The following is a 15,231-nucleotide window of genomic DNA, read 5'->3' on the forward strand; positions in this document are numbered from 1 at the left end:
TGCATCAGTCAGTCATAATCCTGATGATAAGTGCTGAATACTGTTTTCTTCTTTTAGTGCAGGCAAATTTGGATAAAGCACAAAAACCCAAAAGAAGTGCTTTAGCTTAAACTGATTCATAGCTTTGTTTACTTATTTTTATAAACTGGATATTTACATTTAAATCCTAAATGTAGACAGTTTTATAAGGGTTAATCAAAAAAAATAAAACTTCCAAACACAGAGAATTTACTTCCAAGGAGGAAACTGAAGTAGCATCACTTGGATATTGACATCTAAACTCACTGATTCATCATCAGATTGGAGCCGAAATCAGAGTATCAGGGCTTGCCACAAATTCCTGTGCACCCCGTGGCTCTCCAGGCCGAGGGTAAGAGACCGTCACAATCTTACACAATGCAAGGAAAATACCGCCCTCCACTGAACTCACTTTAGTGGCTACTGAATGAAATGCCCTAATCCCCCTTAAATTTGTCCATATATACAACAAATAAACGAAAAAGATAATAGTATTTGCGTCGATTCCCCAATCACTGATACGGAGGATAAACAATGATTAGTGAGCGGCTACAATGCAAGCAGAACATCAGATATTCTTTAGAGCCCCGTCTTTAGCATTACTTTTTATAATGAACATGCTGTTGTGCACTTCGGGAATAGAGCAGCATGTTTTGCATTTCACATTTATTGTGCTGTGTCCCAAGTTACTGAGTATAAAGACTCTGTGTTTTAAGCAGAGATGCTACAGGTCAATAGGATAAACATTTTTTATAGATATCACCATAAAACTTGATAAATAACATCAAGAAATTTACTTTTCGTGTTAGAAGATTTCTGAAAGTGTATGTTTATCTAATTTTAATGAGATTTAACATTAGGCTATTGAAGAAAAATGTACTATTTTTTGTACCAGTGAAGACTTCTGCTTTTTAACTATTGTACTTCTATCAAACATTTCTATGGTTAATGATAATCACAAAAAAGTAGTAAAAAAATGTCAGTTGAAAGTGATATTGCAGCCTCACAGCTCTAATCATGTAAGTCAGACTAACCAATCAAGCTTCAATCAAGCCAAAATAAAGTGATTTTAAAAAGGGACAAGACACAGTCTACTGATTTTGATCTGGTCAAGTTTGTGATCAATTTTCAAGAAAATCAGGCAAACCTCTGCTTGCATTCTTCCACTGGTTTATGTCAGGAAATTAAGGATAATTGTTATGGGTCATGAGATGTAATTCACTCGCTCTACTTACACTTTCGCTTTGGAATGGGTTCAAGAAGTTCCCGCCCATTTCGCCGTCATCTCGCGGCGTTCCAGGAGGGTTGTTCATGCCCCCCATGTTATTAGGAGAGCTCTGGAGGAGGAGAGAGAAAAACAAACTGATGAGTCAACAACAACACCATTAAAGTGTAGAGAATAAAGATCCTAAATAAATGTTTTTATTTACAAGAACACTCAGCAAACAAGAGGAGTTTATTGAAAATTGGATTTTTACTCACCTTTGGCAACCCATCCATATCCCCAGACCCTGAGGGAGGCAGAGGAGACAAATTGATTTTTAAAGTAAACTTGATCCAAAATAAAGAACAGTTAGTGTTGATTCGGGTGGTTTTTAAACCCACCTAGTGATCCGTTCATGTGGTGTGGCTCCATGGCTCCCATTGCTCCCATTGGCCCTTCAGGCCCAGGTCCCATAGGGAACTGGCAAAAAGATGCAGAGGAAGCTTTTCAAATGACTGAAACGTTATTTTCCATGTTTGACCTCTTTGATACAACTGTTGTAAAAAATGTGGCCACAGTGGTCTGACTGATCAAATCTCAAATGAGTCCTCAATGCATCTTGGGTCAGAGCTGAGTGATCCGAACACTCAGGATGCACGTTGATACCAGGTCGGTAGTCCTTTCAACTCAGGGTGAAGCAGCAGATATAATTTAATTTATTCTTCCTGGTTCACTTCCAGTCGATTCTTATTGAGCTCAGTGTGGCGGCATTGTGTTTCTCTAATGCTGATTTGCACCGGTGCCCAGTGATGTGGTTATAAACTCTATCTGAGCTGGATTCATTTACGTGGGCAAGATTGCGTAATTTTAAATCATTACAACAACGATCATTTTAACCCAGAATCAATCTACAGTGTCTGCAACCGTTACAGGCCTGGAAAGTTAAACCTTTAAAAACATTGTCATGGAACTTTTTGTTGAAAGAACCACATGAACTTAAACCATGAGCAAGACTCACACTGGGTCTGTTGCCTCCCGGTCCGATAGGATTCATCATTGTATAGATGTTTTCACTGGAGTTAGTCGAATCTAAGGAAAAGCAAAAACTTTAGTTACACAGTATTAAACAGAATCCAAAACAAAGGCTTCATTTTTATTCTTTTTTAACTAATTCTTAGCTGTTGTTTGATAGACATGAAATGAGAACAAACAAATAGCGTCTGGTTGTTGAGGGGACACATTCATGCTTGTTTAGTGAGGAGAGATGGAAGAGACATCTATTTCTGACTTAAGTGTTAGTGCTGGGGACATAGGTAGGTGACGCACCACCTGGGCTGGGCATGATGGGAGTTCCAGGTGGACCTCCTCCGCCTGGAGGACCCTGGGGAACAATCGAAGATACGGAGGTTAAAATTACACTCATCAGAACACGAAGCAGAACAATAAAGACTGTGTCATAGAGAGCCTCTGTGGGTTTGATTTTAACTCACCACGTAGTTCCCTGGAGATGAGGAGGAGTAGGCTATCTGCAGGGGGGAGAAGGAAACAGATTATCAGATCTGAGGGTCAGAGGATGCTGAATGTGAATCTATCCCGCGTGCACGAAAAAGGAGGAGCACTTTACAATCCAGTAAAATCCTTAGATGGCTTTTGGTGTTCAGAAAGTGCTGTTTCCATTGTAAAGTGTGTTTCTGAGGCCATTGTTTTTACTGTTGTCAAATAAAAATGTCCTTCAAGGAAACTGATCAGTGGTCACAAGTATCCCATGATAAAAGTGACTGATGGGTTTCCAAGGTCTTAAACCATTAACCCAAACAGAGTAAGTTGACATCACCTGGGAGGTGTTTGAGTGAGAGATGATACAAGGGCCTGAAATGGAATTTATAGAAATGGGAATGCACTTAGTGACACTTTACTTCACTGTGTCGGTTTAGGACTTCTTTTGTTTTAAAAAAAAAAAAATCTTCATATTTGCTTAATGCCACAATGAATTACTTGTTACTGCATGCTAACAGGACCAATCAACACCAAAGCTGCATATCGTAAACATAATGTTTGTGTTCACTTCCAGTCGACACGTGGCATTGTAAACTGCACCCACTTCCCTTACCCACTACCTGTATATGGTCATGTGTAAAGTTCAAGGGCTTCTGACTCACAGAGTTAGCATTAGGTCCTGGCCAAGGCCCTCTTCCTCCGGGACCCCTGAACCAAAGAAGGAAAGAAGGAGGAGAAGAATAAAGAGAAGAGAGAAAGACGGTGTGAAGGGAAAAGAAACATAAATTACTCAAAAAATTACAAAAAATAGCAAAGGCATTGAGACACCGGTGGAGTGATTACATTTCACTAGATCTACGAGAGGTTTTATCTTACATGTTCATTCCTGGCATGGGGCCGCCCATGGAGTTGGGGGGAGGCCTCATTCCTCCGTAGTTCTGCAAGATAAAAATGTTAAAAAGATGGTAAGAACATTGATTCTTCACAGTATTCTTGTTCCTCATTTCCTCTAGAGAAATTCCCAAGATCACACATACATCACCAGACTGAGAACAGATGTGACATCCTCAAACAAACAACAAACAAGCCTGAGCTGTTCTGGTGAGGAAACTGAGGAAACAACATGTCTAGAAATATTTAATCACAGCCTGCAAAAGCTAAATGGAAAGCGATATATACTTCAGAAGAATAAATCTAAGAGCTCAATGTGTTTACAGTTTATTAACATTAACAGAACAATACCTGTGGGCCCATGGCCATTCCTCGAGGAGGGTTCATTCTCATTGGTCCACCCATGTTAGGATGTCCTGTGAGGAAGAGACCCAAAGAGTCACACTGACTGCGACACACTGGTGCTCATGTAAATCCACATATGGCACGTCTCTTAAAAGTCAGGAATTAAGACCTGCCACAGACAACACTCAATCCTAATCTCATTAGTCGTAACCCTCTGGACCCCTGAAGCTGTAATCTGCAGCTAAAATCACCACGGACCCCTTCCGGAGCCAGACGCACACAGGAAATGAGGACTAACCACAAACTGGATTTGTACAGCACTCCAAATGTTTGCTGGGTGAGTTTAGTTCTGCAAACACGTGTTAATTTATTGAGTTATCAACTTTGAATGAATTAGTAACATATTTTAATAATTTATTTTTCATTTGGAGTAATTTGCCAAACAAATATTTGTACATTCTCGCTTCTCCAACATGAGGATTTGAAGCTTTTTCAAAAATCTCAGACTATCAACTGAATCTCTTCTCTGACAAATTTTGAAGCTGACTTCTTTGGTTCTGGGAGCCTGAAATGGGCCTTTTCGGGTTTTCTGCACAGTTCAACAAATATATTCAAGACTTTTAAAGACATTTTTACGACACATGGAAAGCAATTTTCACCTGTTTCACATTCAAAACTGGCTCAAGTGTGAAAAATATGTATTAATTCACCTCATTCATGAATCTACTGACATTTATGTCACATTATTGATAGAAATTCCCTGCTGTATATAATAGCAATTGCTAATAATGCTAAATTATTTATCCTAATGTTACGTAGGTAGATAGATTTACAAGAGTCCTTACCTTGCGGTCTTGTCGGGTCCAAACTGTTTGGCAGGAGAGGCTGAGATCCAGGGATTCCTCCCGGAGGCTGCAAAGGGACCAGACAAGGAGATGGATTAAAACTCGCTCTTGGCAACTAGGGTTGGAGCTGTATAACCTTTTTAAGGTATACTATAGTGTTCAAACACATGGTTCACATCCTGCACATTCACTTATCAAACATTTTTAAATTCTACTGTTCAAAATCCAGATTGACTAAAGTGATTTATCAAATCAAAAAGTAGGTGCAGAGGGAATGCAGATACATAATATGATCTTTTATTTTGACAACTTAAGTTGCTGTAATAATGTAATAAGTCATTTTGTTTACACTTTATGGTTGTGATAGATCATGCGGTTTGATTAGATTGGTGCGAAATATTTCTTTAGAGAAAATCATGAATTTCAGAAATAATCACATCTATCGTCTTAATAAAATTTGACTCGCAACGCTCAAGTTTCTGGAAATGTTTGTATCACACAAGTTGGAAACAATCCTCAAGGCGGAACTGAGGGGATCTAATTCTACAATTAGTTTAATACTAATGATATTAGTGTAATTTAATCTTTATCTGCAACTGTGCTGAAATACCTGGTTCATACGGAACTCCTTAAGCTGGACTACAAAAAAAGTGAGTAAGAAATTATATAAACAACTGCTCAAGTACCTGATTTGGCATTCGGAGTGAGGGGCGTGGTCCACCTGGATACCGTGGTGACATGAAAGGCTGTGGAGTATAAATTGGAGGAAAGTGGAAAGAAAGGGGGAGAAAGGGGGAGAAAGAGGGACACAGAGATAACGACATTTTCATTATTGATAAATCCAAGAGCACTCAAACGGGGGAAGCACTGAGGACACACAGATGGACACAGCGAGGATGGAGGATGACACTGAAAGATCGTAAATTCATCAACACATCCGCCTGGAAAAATACACATCAGCAAGAGTGTGTGTTTAATGAATTTTAACAATGCCTGCTTAGACACGCACTCAAAGCATGGATTTGTGTGTGTGCATGTGTGTGTGTGTATAGAGACAGCGCTCACACAGCCTCCCTGTACACCCTGCCTGCTCTCACTGTGGTGTAAGCTGATTCGGCCTGTGGTCTGCCTGGCGTTGTTAGCAACACCTCAGGCCAACAACGCCATCCAAAAACCTTAGAGGAAGCATGTCCACATTCTCTCGCACACGAGACAGAAACCAGAAACCACAAGAATGAAGAGCCGGGCCGCCGCAGTTAATGGGCAAAGGCTAGCTTTACCCCCACAGTGTCATCTGTAGCTACTGTTCTGGATAAGTGTTGAAACACACGTTGACTGAGAATGAAAGTTTCTCAAGGCTGAATAGGTTTTTATCTACCTGCTAACTCTGGATATCGTATATGTGCTTGCATATGTGCGCCCATGTGTTCTGTACGTATACATGACGTGTCCATAGTGTCTGTCCTCTCTTTTATTTATAAAGTGTGAGAACAAGTAAGCAGAGTGGAGGGGAGAGTGTGTGTGTGTGTGTGTGTGTGTGTGTGTGTGTGTGTGTGTGTTGAGAGTGGAGGAGCAGATAAATGTGCAACCCCCCACAAGCTGCTCCGGGGGGTGGGGCAAGGAGTGAATTATTCATCCCACACGGGGACAGCCGACTCTGGGCCTCGGTGAGGAGCGGGCCCTGCTGCCTCTGGATGCTCGGCTTTCATGAGAGGCAACTGGAGGGATCTACAAGGAGTTAGCCGAACAAAACTGGAGCTAACGGGGCCCGAGGGTGGGAGGAGGAGGCGGTGGAGGAGGAGAAGAAAGTGTGCGAGTGCTGAATGGAAAGAAAAAGGAGCTTGTGTGTGTGAGCAAGGGGGAATGAAAGAGAGAGGGGTGTTTGAGAGAAAGTGTTTGCTTCTTACCTGGCCATGGGGTCCCATCATTGGGTTGCTGGGGTTGTGTGGGGGGGGCTGTGCGTGGGGGGACTGCTGAGAGCCGGGTGGTCCCTTTAAGAAAGAAGAGCGATATCAGAGAGGGGAGGGGCCAAAAGTGCAAGGGGGGGTTTTACACCTGGAGGAATTAGCCGGATCAAAATCATCAGAAAGGGGGAGGACGAGAGAAAGGGGGGGGGGGAGTCAGCTGGGAGTTTTTAAGATTCAGGAGGAAGAAGACGAGCAAGGAGATGATGGAATAAGCTGGAATATTTTTGGTCAGATTCTTTCAAATCTGCAGTTAGATGATGTACGCCTTAAGAAATAACAAACAAATTCATTAGACAGAATTTAAGGCCAAAGCTCAACAGGACAACACTTTTATTTGCTTTCAAGCAAACAGAAATCAGTATTGAGCATAAATTATTTTGACAGAGATGATCCTTGGGACCCCTCAGGTCAGACACATTGTTTTCCTCTAAACCACATGGGGGCAGTGTTGCCAAAGGCTCACTGCAACAGGACAAGCAGCAGCAGCAGCAGGACAGGTAGTAGTGGCAACTTCAAACCAAGATGATGCAGACAAAAACAAGTTTAAGTCAGGACTTTTTTCCTGCTTATTGTAAACCTTCCTCTGTATGACAAAGTACCCCTGCTGTCCACAGCGAAAGAAACCCAGACACACTGCTGTGTTATTGCTGACACTTCACCCCAAGACAAGGGGTTTACGACCCCTAATAAATAACTCATTATCTCTTTTACCACGTATCCCTCCAAGGCACCGGGACTGCTCTGTGAGTTTGGGGTTTATATGTACTTACAGTTAGCCAGAGCGAGCATGAAACTAATTTACCCTGATGGTGAAACTGCACAGAGAGATTTGTCCCAAAACACCCATGTTGTACAATGTTTAGTACAAAACAATGGACACAAACCAATCATCCATATGATGATGATCACAAATAGACCTTAAACATGAGTAGCGGCAGATGTTTACAGACCACCGAATAGCTCTGAGAATTAAATCCTGCTATTTACCACAAACAGCCAGTGAATATATGGTCTACAGCTGCAGCTAATGATCATTTCAGTTGTTGATTGTCAATACAATAACAGAAAACAGTGAAAAATGGCCATCGCAACTTCCAAGCAGCAACAATTAGGTGGTTAAAAGAAACTTTCACATTTCAAGCAAAAATGTGATGAAAACTTGCTGGTACCTGCTTCTCAAATGCAAGTATATGATGTTTTTCATTGTCGTGTATGATAAAAAAATAATAACGAGTGTTTGGGTTTTTGACTCCTGTTAGGATTAATCACAATTTAAATGGCATTTTAAAGACTAAATTATCAAATCAATTAACTGTGAAAGATTAAGAGATAATGCAAATATTTAGCTGCAGCCATGTCCCAGAGCTTGAGTTGAACAGATAATATCCAAAGGAAGTCCCGCTACTGTTCTGTTAATGAGGAGCAGAAATTCATATTTGTGAAGCTGAAACCATCAAATATTCTAAATTTTGCTTGGAAAAAAACCCCTGCAAGTTACTGGCTTATTGATTAATCAACTAATCGTTGCAGCTCTAATCCAGTCTGAATTGTAACAAACATCAGCTGATTGTACTGATGCACCAACCTTTTTTCTCCCCAGATACCAATTCAAATACCTCAGCTTAGGGTATCTGCTGCTAGTTTACTGATCTTATTTCAGCGCTCTTTTCATCCTAATGTTGAAAGCTGTACACCACACTGTGAGGAACTCGTTAGGATTTCTTTTTTATGTAAGGTAACGAGACGCCAGGGATTTCTGTGAGGCTAAATACAGATGGTTTAATTGATGTAAGTGTAAAAACTGAACTTCATGATAACAGAATAGACAAAGAAACTGTATTCAATCTTCATAAATAATGTTGAAAAATGGAGAGTCACAATTTTCTAACATTATTTAGATCTGATACAAGATTAATAGATCAGATATTTGAGAGGTAGATTAACTGATTAACTATGAATTGTTATTTGTTAGTTTCTGAACTGTGATTATTTGCTGTTTTGGGGGACTAAATGATGGTAAATTTAGTAAATTGGATATTGAACTGGTGGTCAAGACATTTAAAGACATCACCTTTTTATTATGGTTATATTCCGGTACATTATAGACCAAATGTGTGACGCCTTCATCAGGCAAACTGTTTTATAAAATGAAAACCCATCTTCAAGAGTAATCACATTCCCCAAGTGTAATATATAAAGATAATTGTCAAATAAACAAACATCAATTTCCTCTCTGAAAGATATAATTACATAATGGTGGAGAAGGCAAATATTGTACACTGTAACGAGCACAAAGTACACCCAAATTTTACACATAAATAGATCAATTATGTTTTGGTTTGCTCGTCCCTCTCACTGTCACCTTGCTTAATGTGTTTAGATTATATTTATTACAGTTGTATCATGAAAGGTACTGTCAAAAATGTTTCTATGTGGCTACATCTGGATTCTGAAAGTATAAAACAACCAGTTGATTACACAAATTATTTTAAAGGCCTGATTTGAAGGGGAGGAAAATGTATTGTCTCTAAAAAAGAGATGTAATATCTAATGTTTACTTTAGTATTTTTGCAATTTCATGTTTCATGTTTTAGCTTTATTACATTTGTCTTAATAAAAATCTAAAATTTCATAATTTCAGTTTTGTGTCATTTTTTCCCCTGTTGTGCTGAATATTCATACTTTTCAAGGTTTCGTATCCAAGTCAGAAATTCCAAACTAATGCATGACACAAAGAGCAGAAACCATAATTGCAGCAACCAATCAAATCTTTCCCATTACAATAAGGTCCCTTGAACGCAACATGCACACACAAACCCTCGCCACACTCCCCCACCAATGTTATAAATAGCACTTCCATGCATCTCTCCTCACCCTCTCTCCCCCCACCCTTTCCCTTTGCGTATTCACAGTCGTACTCTCACTAATCCCCCACCACCACCACCCTCTCAGCACATTGCCTCGTTCTCAGCAAGCAAACAATGGAGTGGTAGGTAGCCACAGAAACAAACACTGGGCCAATGATCTTTCACATTTCCCTCTCTTCTTCCTCTCACCATCATTCCCTCTCTCTCTATCCAACGTGTCACTCGCTTTCTCGCTCCTACTCTTCTCCACCACCTTATCGTGCCTCCTGCCAAATGCCAGTGCTGTCCATCACACCGCTGCCTCACCGAGGACGTGTGTGTGTTTATTTGTGAAAGTGTGCGCCTGCGTGTGTTTGTACATGTATCTGTGTGTGTGTCGTTCTCTTCACTCTTCAGACAGCCATCTCCCACACTAAAACCTTTCCCTTCACAGAGCTGGGACAGGTCGGGGACGGAGATGGAGACGGGGGAATGGAGAGGAGAGGAGAGGATGAAAACGGGATGGTTGAATCACGAAACGGCCGAAAAGCAAACCACAGATGAATGAACATCAGAGGCTCTGGTGGGTGTAAGAGGAAAAATAAGTGGCAGAGTTGGAATTTGTGGTGTCATCTGATCAAACTCGACGACTGATTTCAGAGTGAAGGACTTCATGACTACTGGGATCTGATTGAATATGGCAATATTTACCTTCATATGCAGTATTTTTCAATATCGGATATTAAACAGCTGTGTGATTCTTCGCCTGAGAGAAACTGCTCTGACTGCATTTTAAATATTAATTACAATTTATCACAGTTATTACTGTTATTTCTCACCTGCTAGCCCCCTAGAGTTTAGAGTGAGGGGAACCGAACCAGTGACAGTACAGGTGCCAAAAATGTTGAAGGATTTCCTGTTTTCTTTTTGCAACTCAATCCTAATTTAAAAGCTCTTATTTAAGATTATTTTCTTATTTCATAGTGTTGTATGTGTTGATGCAAAGGGAGAGGCGTTAATATCATTTATCGTGATTATATCTGATTTGTTTTACATAAATGTATAACAAACATTATCACACCAGGAATGCTGAGGACATGTCCCCACTACCTTTTGAAATGACCAGTTTTGTGCACATCACTTTTTGAAAGCATTAAAAATGTGCTTAAAAAATAGCTTGCACCAGTTTACAAATGAGATTAAATGAATTTTGATGTTCCATTATGCAATTTTTCCCCCAGTCATAATTATCTGCCCTGACCTCATACAATTCCCTCATTACATTGCCTAAAATCACATACTGTATGTTGAATAATGTTTTTTTCCATCTGAGCCCTGATGTCCCCAGCAGTTTAACACAAAGTTACACCATTGCCTGCTGATACCAGGTTGGCTCTATTATTTTGTCTGAACTTCTCCTGTTAGCTTTTCCTTTAAAGAGCTGTTTTGACAGCAAAAGAGATTACTCTAATTTTGTTTTTAATTGAAGAGTTGCGTAGTTAGAGGTGTTCTCTTCTTTAAAACTACCTTGAAATAGACAGTGTTTGAGATGCAAGACAGCCTTTTCCTGTGCTGCAGGTAGAATGCAAGGAACATGTAAATATTGCCTAGAATTTATACGACCTGTGTTTGAAGTGTCAGAGATGGATGACCAGCAGACAGACGTAGAGAGATAAGAGTGTATTCATAGTGATGAAGAGATGGAAGAGTGAACAGGATAGTGACAGAGGGTACAACATACCTGGAAGAAGCCTGGGGGCATGGGACCGCCTGGCATGGCGTCATTCGGGGGCATGTTGCCCATCACTGGGCTGGGCGCTGCTGCTGCGCTCTGAAACACAAAAACAAGGTGATTAAATGTGGTGTTCTGAGTGATACTGTAAATACTGTATGTCTCTTTTACTGCTCTACAGTATTATTTATGTACATGATGCATTAGCCAACAAATTACTACAGGGGGCAGTGTCTGCATCTGCAATCAGAGCAGACTCCTGCCCCCCCAACCTCATCTAAAGTTTAATCTTAATTCAGAAATGTGTCTTAAGAAATTTGAACTGTTTCCTCGTCTCTGTGGTAGAGAGAGGGGAAGGCATATCCTCAGTGAACTTACAGAGGAAAAGTTAAAATGAGAATTTCCACCAAAATGTTATTTCTTATGTTCTAGAAGAGTCAGGTCTCTGGGACAAACATTCATAAAGTTTCATTGATTAAAAACTGTATACAGAGAAAACTTGCAGCAGTCCTCTGACCTTCACCACTGTTCACACTGCTGTGTATGCAATTGTTCTTAACTGACCAGGCTGATATACACACCCAAATGTTATCAAACACTGAGATATGTAATGAAGGCTAAATATTTTATGGTTTAACAATAAACTTTGTCTGAGAAGACATCAGTGCAGTGAAACAGTAAACTTAGTGTCAATTCAATAATCAAAAATGATCACAAGTACCATTTGTAATCTCTAAAAAAGTTTTCTTATTGGTGCATAGTAGTATCTATAGAAGTCAAATGTCGACCCATGACCGACAAACTTTTTCCGTTATTATGGTTTGGGATTAATTCTCATTTATTAATTTTACTTTTTCAGGTTTAACATCATTTCTAATGCTTGTATTTTGTTGTCACAATCTTAAATATTAAAAATAAGTATAGAACACTGCAATAAGAGCTTGCATATCTTCCTCTCCTCTAACTCATTAAAAGGCCTGTCTAGAAATACACTCATGCATTTTTTATAACTGGCATGATTGGATTTTCTTTCCCTGATTTATATCCTCATAGCTTCATTTCTATAATTATCTATGATAACTTTATTTCATCATAATTCTGAATAAGATCAAATTATTTAAACTATACACAGACAGTAACAAGTCATCAGCAAATAAGTTGAGTTTGTAGTGTTTTTCTAACCTATTATTGGGTACTAGATTGCCACTGAAGAAGGCTGCAATACAAACCAACTCTAAATTCTTGGGTCTGTACGAAAGCCATGTCACTTCTGCTTAACAACCATCACTGTGGTTTTTGTAATTATTGTTGGTGCTCAATTTTCTGACAAATTTACTAGTTCTAAGTGTGAAACCTACTTGCATGTAGTTTATCATTTCCTCCCTATTTTTCCAGCCTGTGCTGAATTGTGTCCTGATGAGGGGAGGTTATCTAAAAGGACACACGTTTTTCTATTATTGTGGCATGTGTATTTATTTTTGCTATTCATAGTCATTTAGTTTTTGGAGAATTTTATTATTTACAATGTATCTAATTGCCAACAGCCCACATGTAGCTGATTGCCCCCTCCTAGCTTGCAACTCTGGGAGGTTATTTACAAGGATGTTAGACTCTGTATTGTTTGACTCAGATGAAGACACAAATGGTATCTGCGGGTTTGTCCTTAAACACAAGGATTAACATAACAACATACTCAACCAAAGATTATTATGTGGTAAAAGTGTGTCTTCTTTCCAATTGCGTCAAGTTTTTTTCAATCAGGTCTTCCAGTATTTGGATCAAATAAAAAATAAAGTGGGCTGTTATTCAATGAATATATGTATTAAATTTGATTCTGTATTGTTAGATATATTAAAGGTGCTCTGTGGAACTTCTGTGTTGTGCTGGCCAGTTGTAAGTTTACGTTTGCAGAGTCCAATTCTGAAGGTTAGCTACCATTGATCTGTTAGCGGACTGGAGAGAGACACTGAGGCGAGGCACCCAAGAATGTGCATAAAGTGAACATATTTAGGACACAATCCAGCAGCATTAAACAACGTCAACTAATGTCCGCAGGCTTGTGTGGGCAACGGAGAAAGACAACAAAGGTCTCATCTTTCAGCGTACTTTATAATCTGCTCAAATGTGGCCGAAAAAAGTAAATGAGAACAAATTCTTACATAGAGCCCATTAATGTCAAAGAATATCACAGTTTCATGGTATCAACCTAAAAGGTATAATACATAGCAAACTGCTTAAACCTGGTGCAAGTTTACCTATTATGTACCTCACCACAACAACACTACTGTTTACAGTCTCCTTAACGTCCGTCAAACAATATGGAAAAACAAAACTAGAATCTAGGATAGAGGAGAGGGGGTGAATGATTCAGCCCGGGAGTTAAATATGATATAACTGTATTCTTGTCAACACACATAGATGGAGACGCGTGTTCAGAGTGCTTACATAAGCACGCCGGAACAAACACACAAATGCACGCAAACACATGAGCGTGCATCACACACATACACACAGACACACAAAGAGTTGCATCACAGGCTCATAAAGTGCGGCCCTTCAGTACAGAGAGGCAGACAGGAGGGAACCGCAGGCTACAGGACCAGAACGGGGAGGGGGTTTAAGACCCAGGGGAGGGAGGGAGAGAGTCACACTCACAAACACACACACACACACACACACACACACACTTTCCACCAGCATGCACATCTAACTAACACACTATATCCATGTGACACATTCGGTGTGCTTGGACAACAACGCATGCTAACAATTACATGCATGTACACAAATACAGTCGCTGCCCTTCTTCTCTGGACTATCAGAAACCAACACACACATTAACTGAAGAATCACACACACACACACACACACACACACACACACACACACACACACACACACACACCTCCCCCCATCTTTATGCTAATTCTGCTAGTGAACATGAGCAGGCCACTGAGTCCCTGGGGAAGAAGCAGGGTCGGCTGCCTCTTTCTCTCCTCCTCAATTCTCCCTCCCTCCCTCTCATCCATCTCCCTCACTTCTCTTCTTCTGCACACTTTTCTCTCCATCTCTTCTCCTCTCCGTGACCCCCTTCACTTATTTTTCCCGGGCATTGGTGCATGCACGCACACACACACACGAACATGAACACGCACACCTTTCCCTGTGCCCCAACCCCTGTACTATTCCTCCCCATCACAACCTCTCCTCCCCTCAGCCCCCCCAGTAGGGTGTCAGCAGCTTGCAGAAGCTGTTGCTATGGAGACAGGTCCTATCTGCACTCTGTCCCCCTGGCATCCCCCGCTCCAGGAGCGCAGAGAGAGAGAGAGAGAGAGAGAGAGAGAGAGAGAGAGAGAGAGAGAGAGAGAGAGAGAGAGAGAGAGAGAGAGAGAGAGAGAGAGAGAGAGAGAGAGAGAGAGAGAGAGAGAGAGAGAGAGAGAGAGAGAGAGAGAGAGAGAGAGAGAGAGAGAGAGAGAATAAGAAGATGCAGGAGAGAGAGAGTGAGATAGAGGAGTGAGAGAGTGAGTTAGAAGATACAAGAGTGAGTCAGAAAAAGAGATGAAGAAAATGTTAAAGGGAGAAAGATTTGTGCTCACAATCTATCACCTGGACAAAATATTGTTATCGACTATTAATGATCGACTATCTGCTTGTGCATTTCACAATTTGTTAATTGAAATTGAACGTGCAGGCAGAAAGTGCGCACCATTGCCAGCAGCAAAGGTAGATTTAGTATGCAGTTGGTCTTTATTAAAACCAACTGGCCTGGGGAAATACGAAAGGATCCAACAGCGCTTTTCTAGTTTTTGTAGTGGCGCACACAGTGCTGCCTATATCTACCTTTCCATTTCAGCTCGACGCTCAGAAGTGGCAGACTGTCAGGAAG

The 15,231-nt window shown here is 40.5% G+C and overlaps 1 protein-coding gene across 5 annotated transcripts in view; it reads right to left on the reverse strand.

Moving 5' to 3' along the window:
* Positions 1–15,231, reverse strand: part of zgc:110158 (uncharacterized protein LOC553590 homolog) — a 41,680-nt gene that overhangs the window by 4,338 nt on the left and 22,111 nt on the right. For 2 of the 5 annotated variants that reach the window (XM_037071106.1, XM_037071109.1), the window contains exons 5-17: positions 11,355–11,444; positions 6,708–6,791; positions 5,487–5,546; positions 4,801–4,867; positions 3,962–4,026; positions 3,596–3,657; positions 3,382–3,427; positions 2,713–2,748; positions 2,549–2,603; positions 2,241–2,311; positions 1,624–1,702; positions 1,501–1,529; positions 1,254–1,355 (exon numbers count right to left, since the gene is read on the reverse strand). In XM_037071106.1, the coding sequence (XP_036927001.1) occupies positions 1,254–1,355; positions 1,501–1,529; positions 1,624–1,702; positions 2,241–2,311; positions 2,549–2,603; positions 2,713–2,748; positions 3,382–3,427; positions 3,596–3,657; positions 3,962–4,026; positions 4,801–4,867; positions 5,487–5,546; positions 6,708–6,791; positions 11,355–11,444 (846 nt within the window). The remainder of the gene's footprint in view (positions 1–1,253; positions 1,356–1,500; positions 1,530–1,623; positions 1,703–2,240; positions 2,312–2,548; positions 2,604–2,712; positions 2,749–3,381; positions 3,428–3,595; positions 3,658–3,961; positions 4,027–4,800; positions 4,868–5,486; positions 5,547–6,707; positions 6,792–11,354; positions 11,445–15,231) is intronic. The other 3 variants (XM_037071108.1, XM_037071110.1, XM_037071107.1) reach the window with 2 other exon arrangements.

The sequence above is a fragment of the Acanthopagrus latus genome, chromosome 16 (assembly GCF_904848185.1).
Source record: "Acanthopagrus latus isolate v.2019 chromosome 16, fAcaLat1.1, whole genome shotgun sequence".
In the NCBI taxonomy this organism is placed as follows: domain Eukaryota; kingdom Metazoa; phylum Chordata; class Actinopteri; order Spariformes; family Sparidae; genus Acanthopagrus; species Acanthopagrus latus.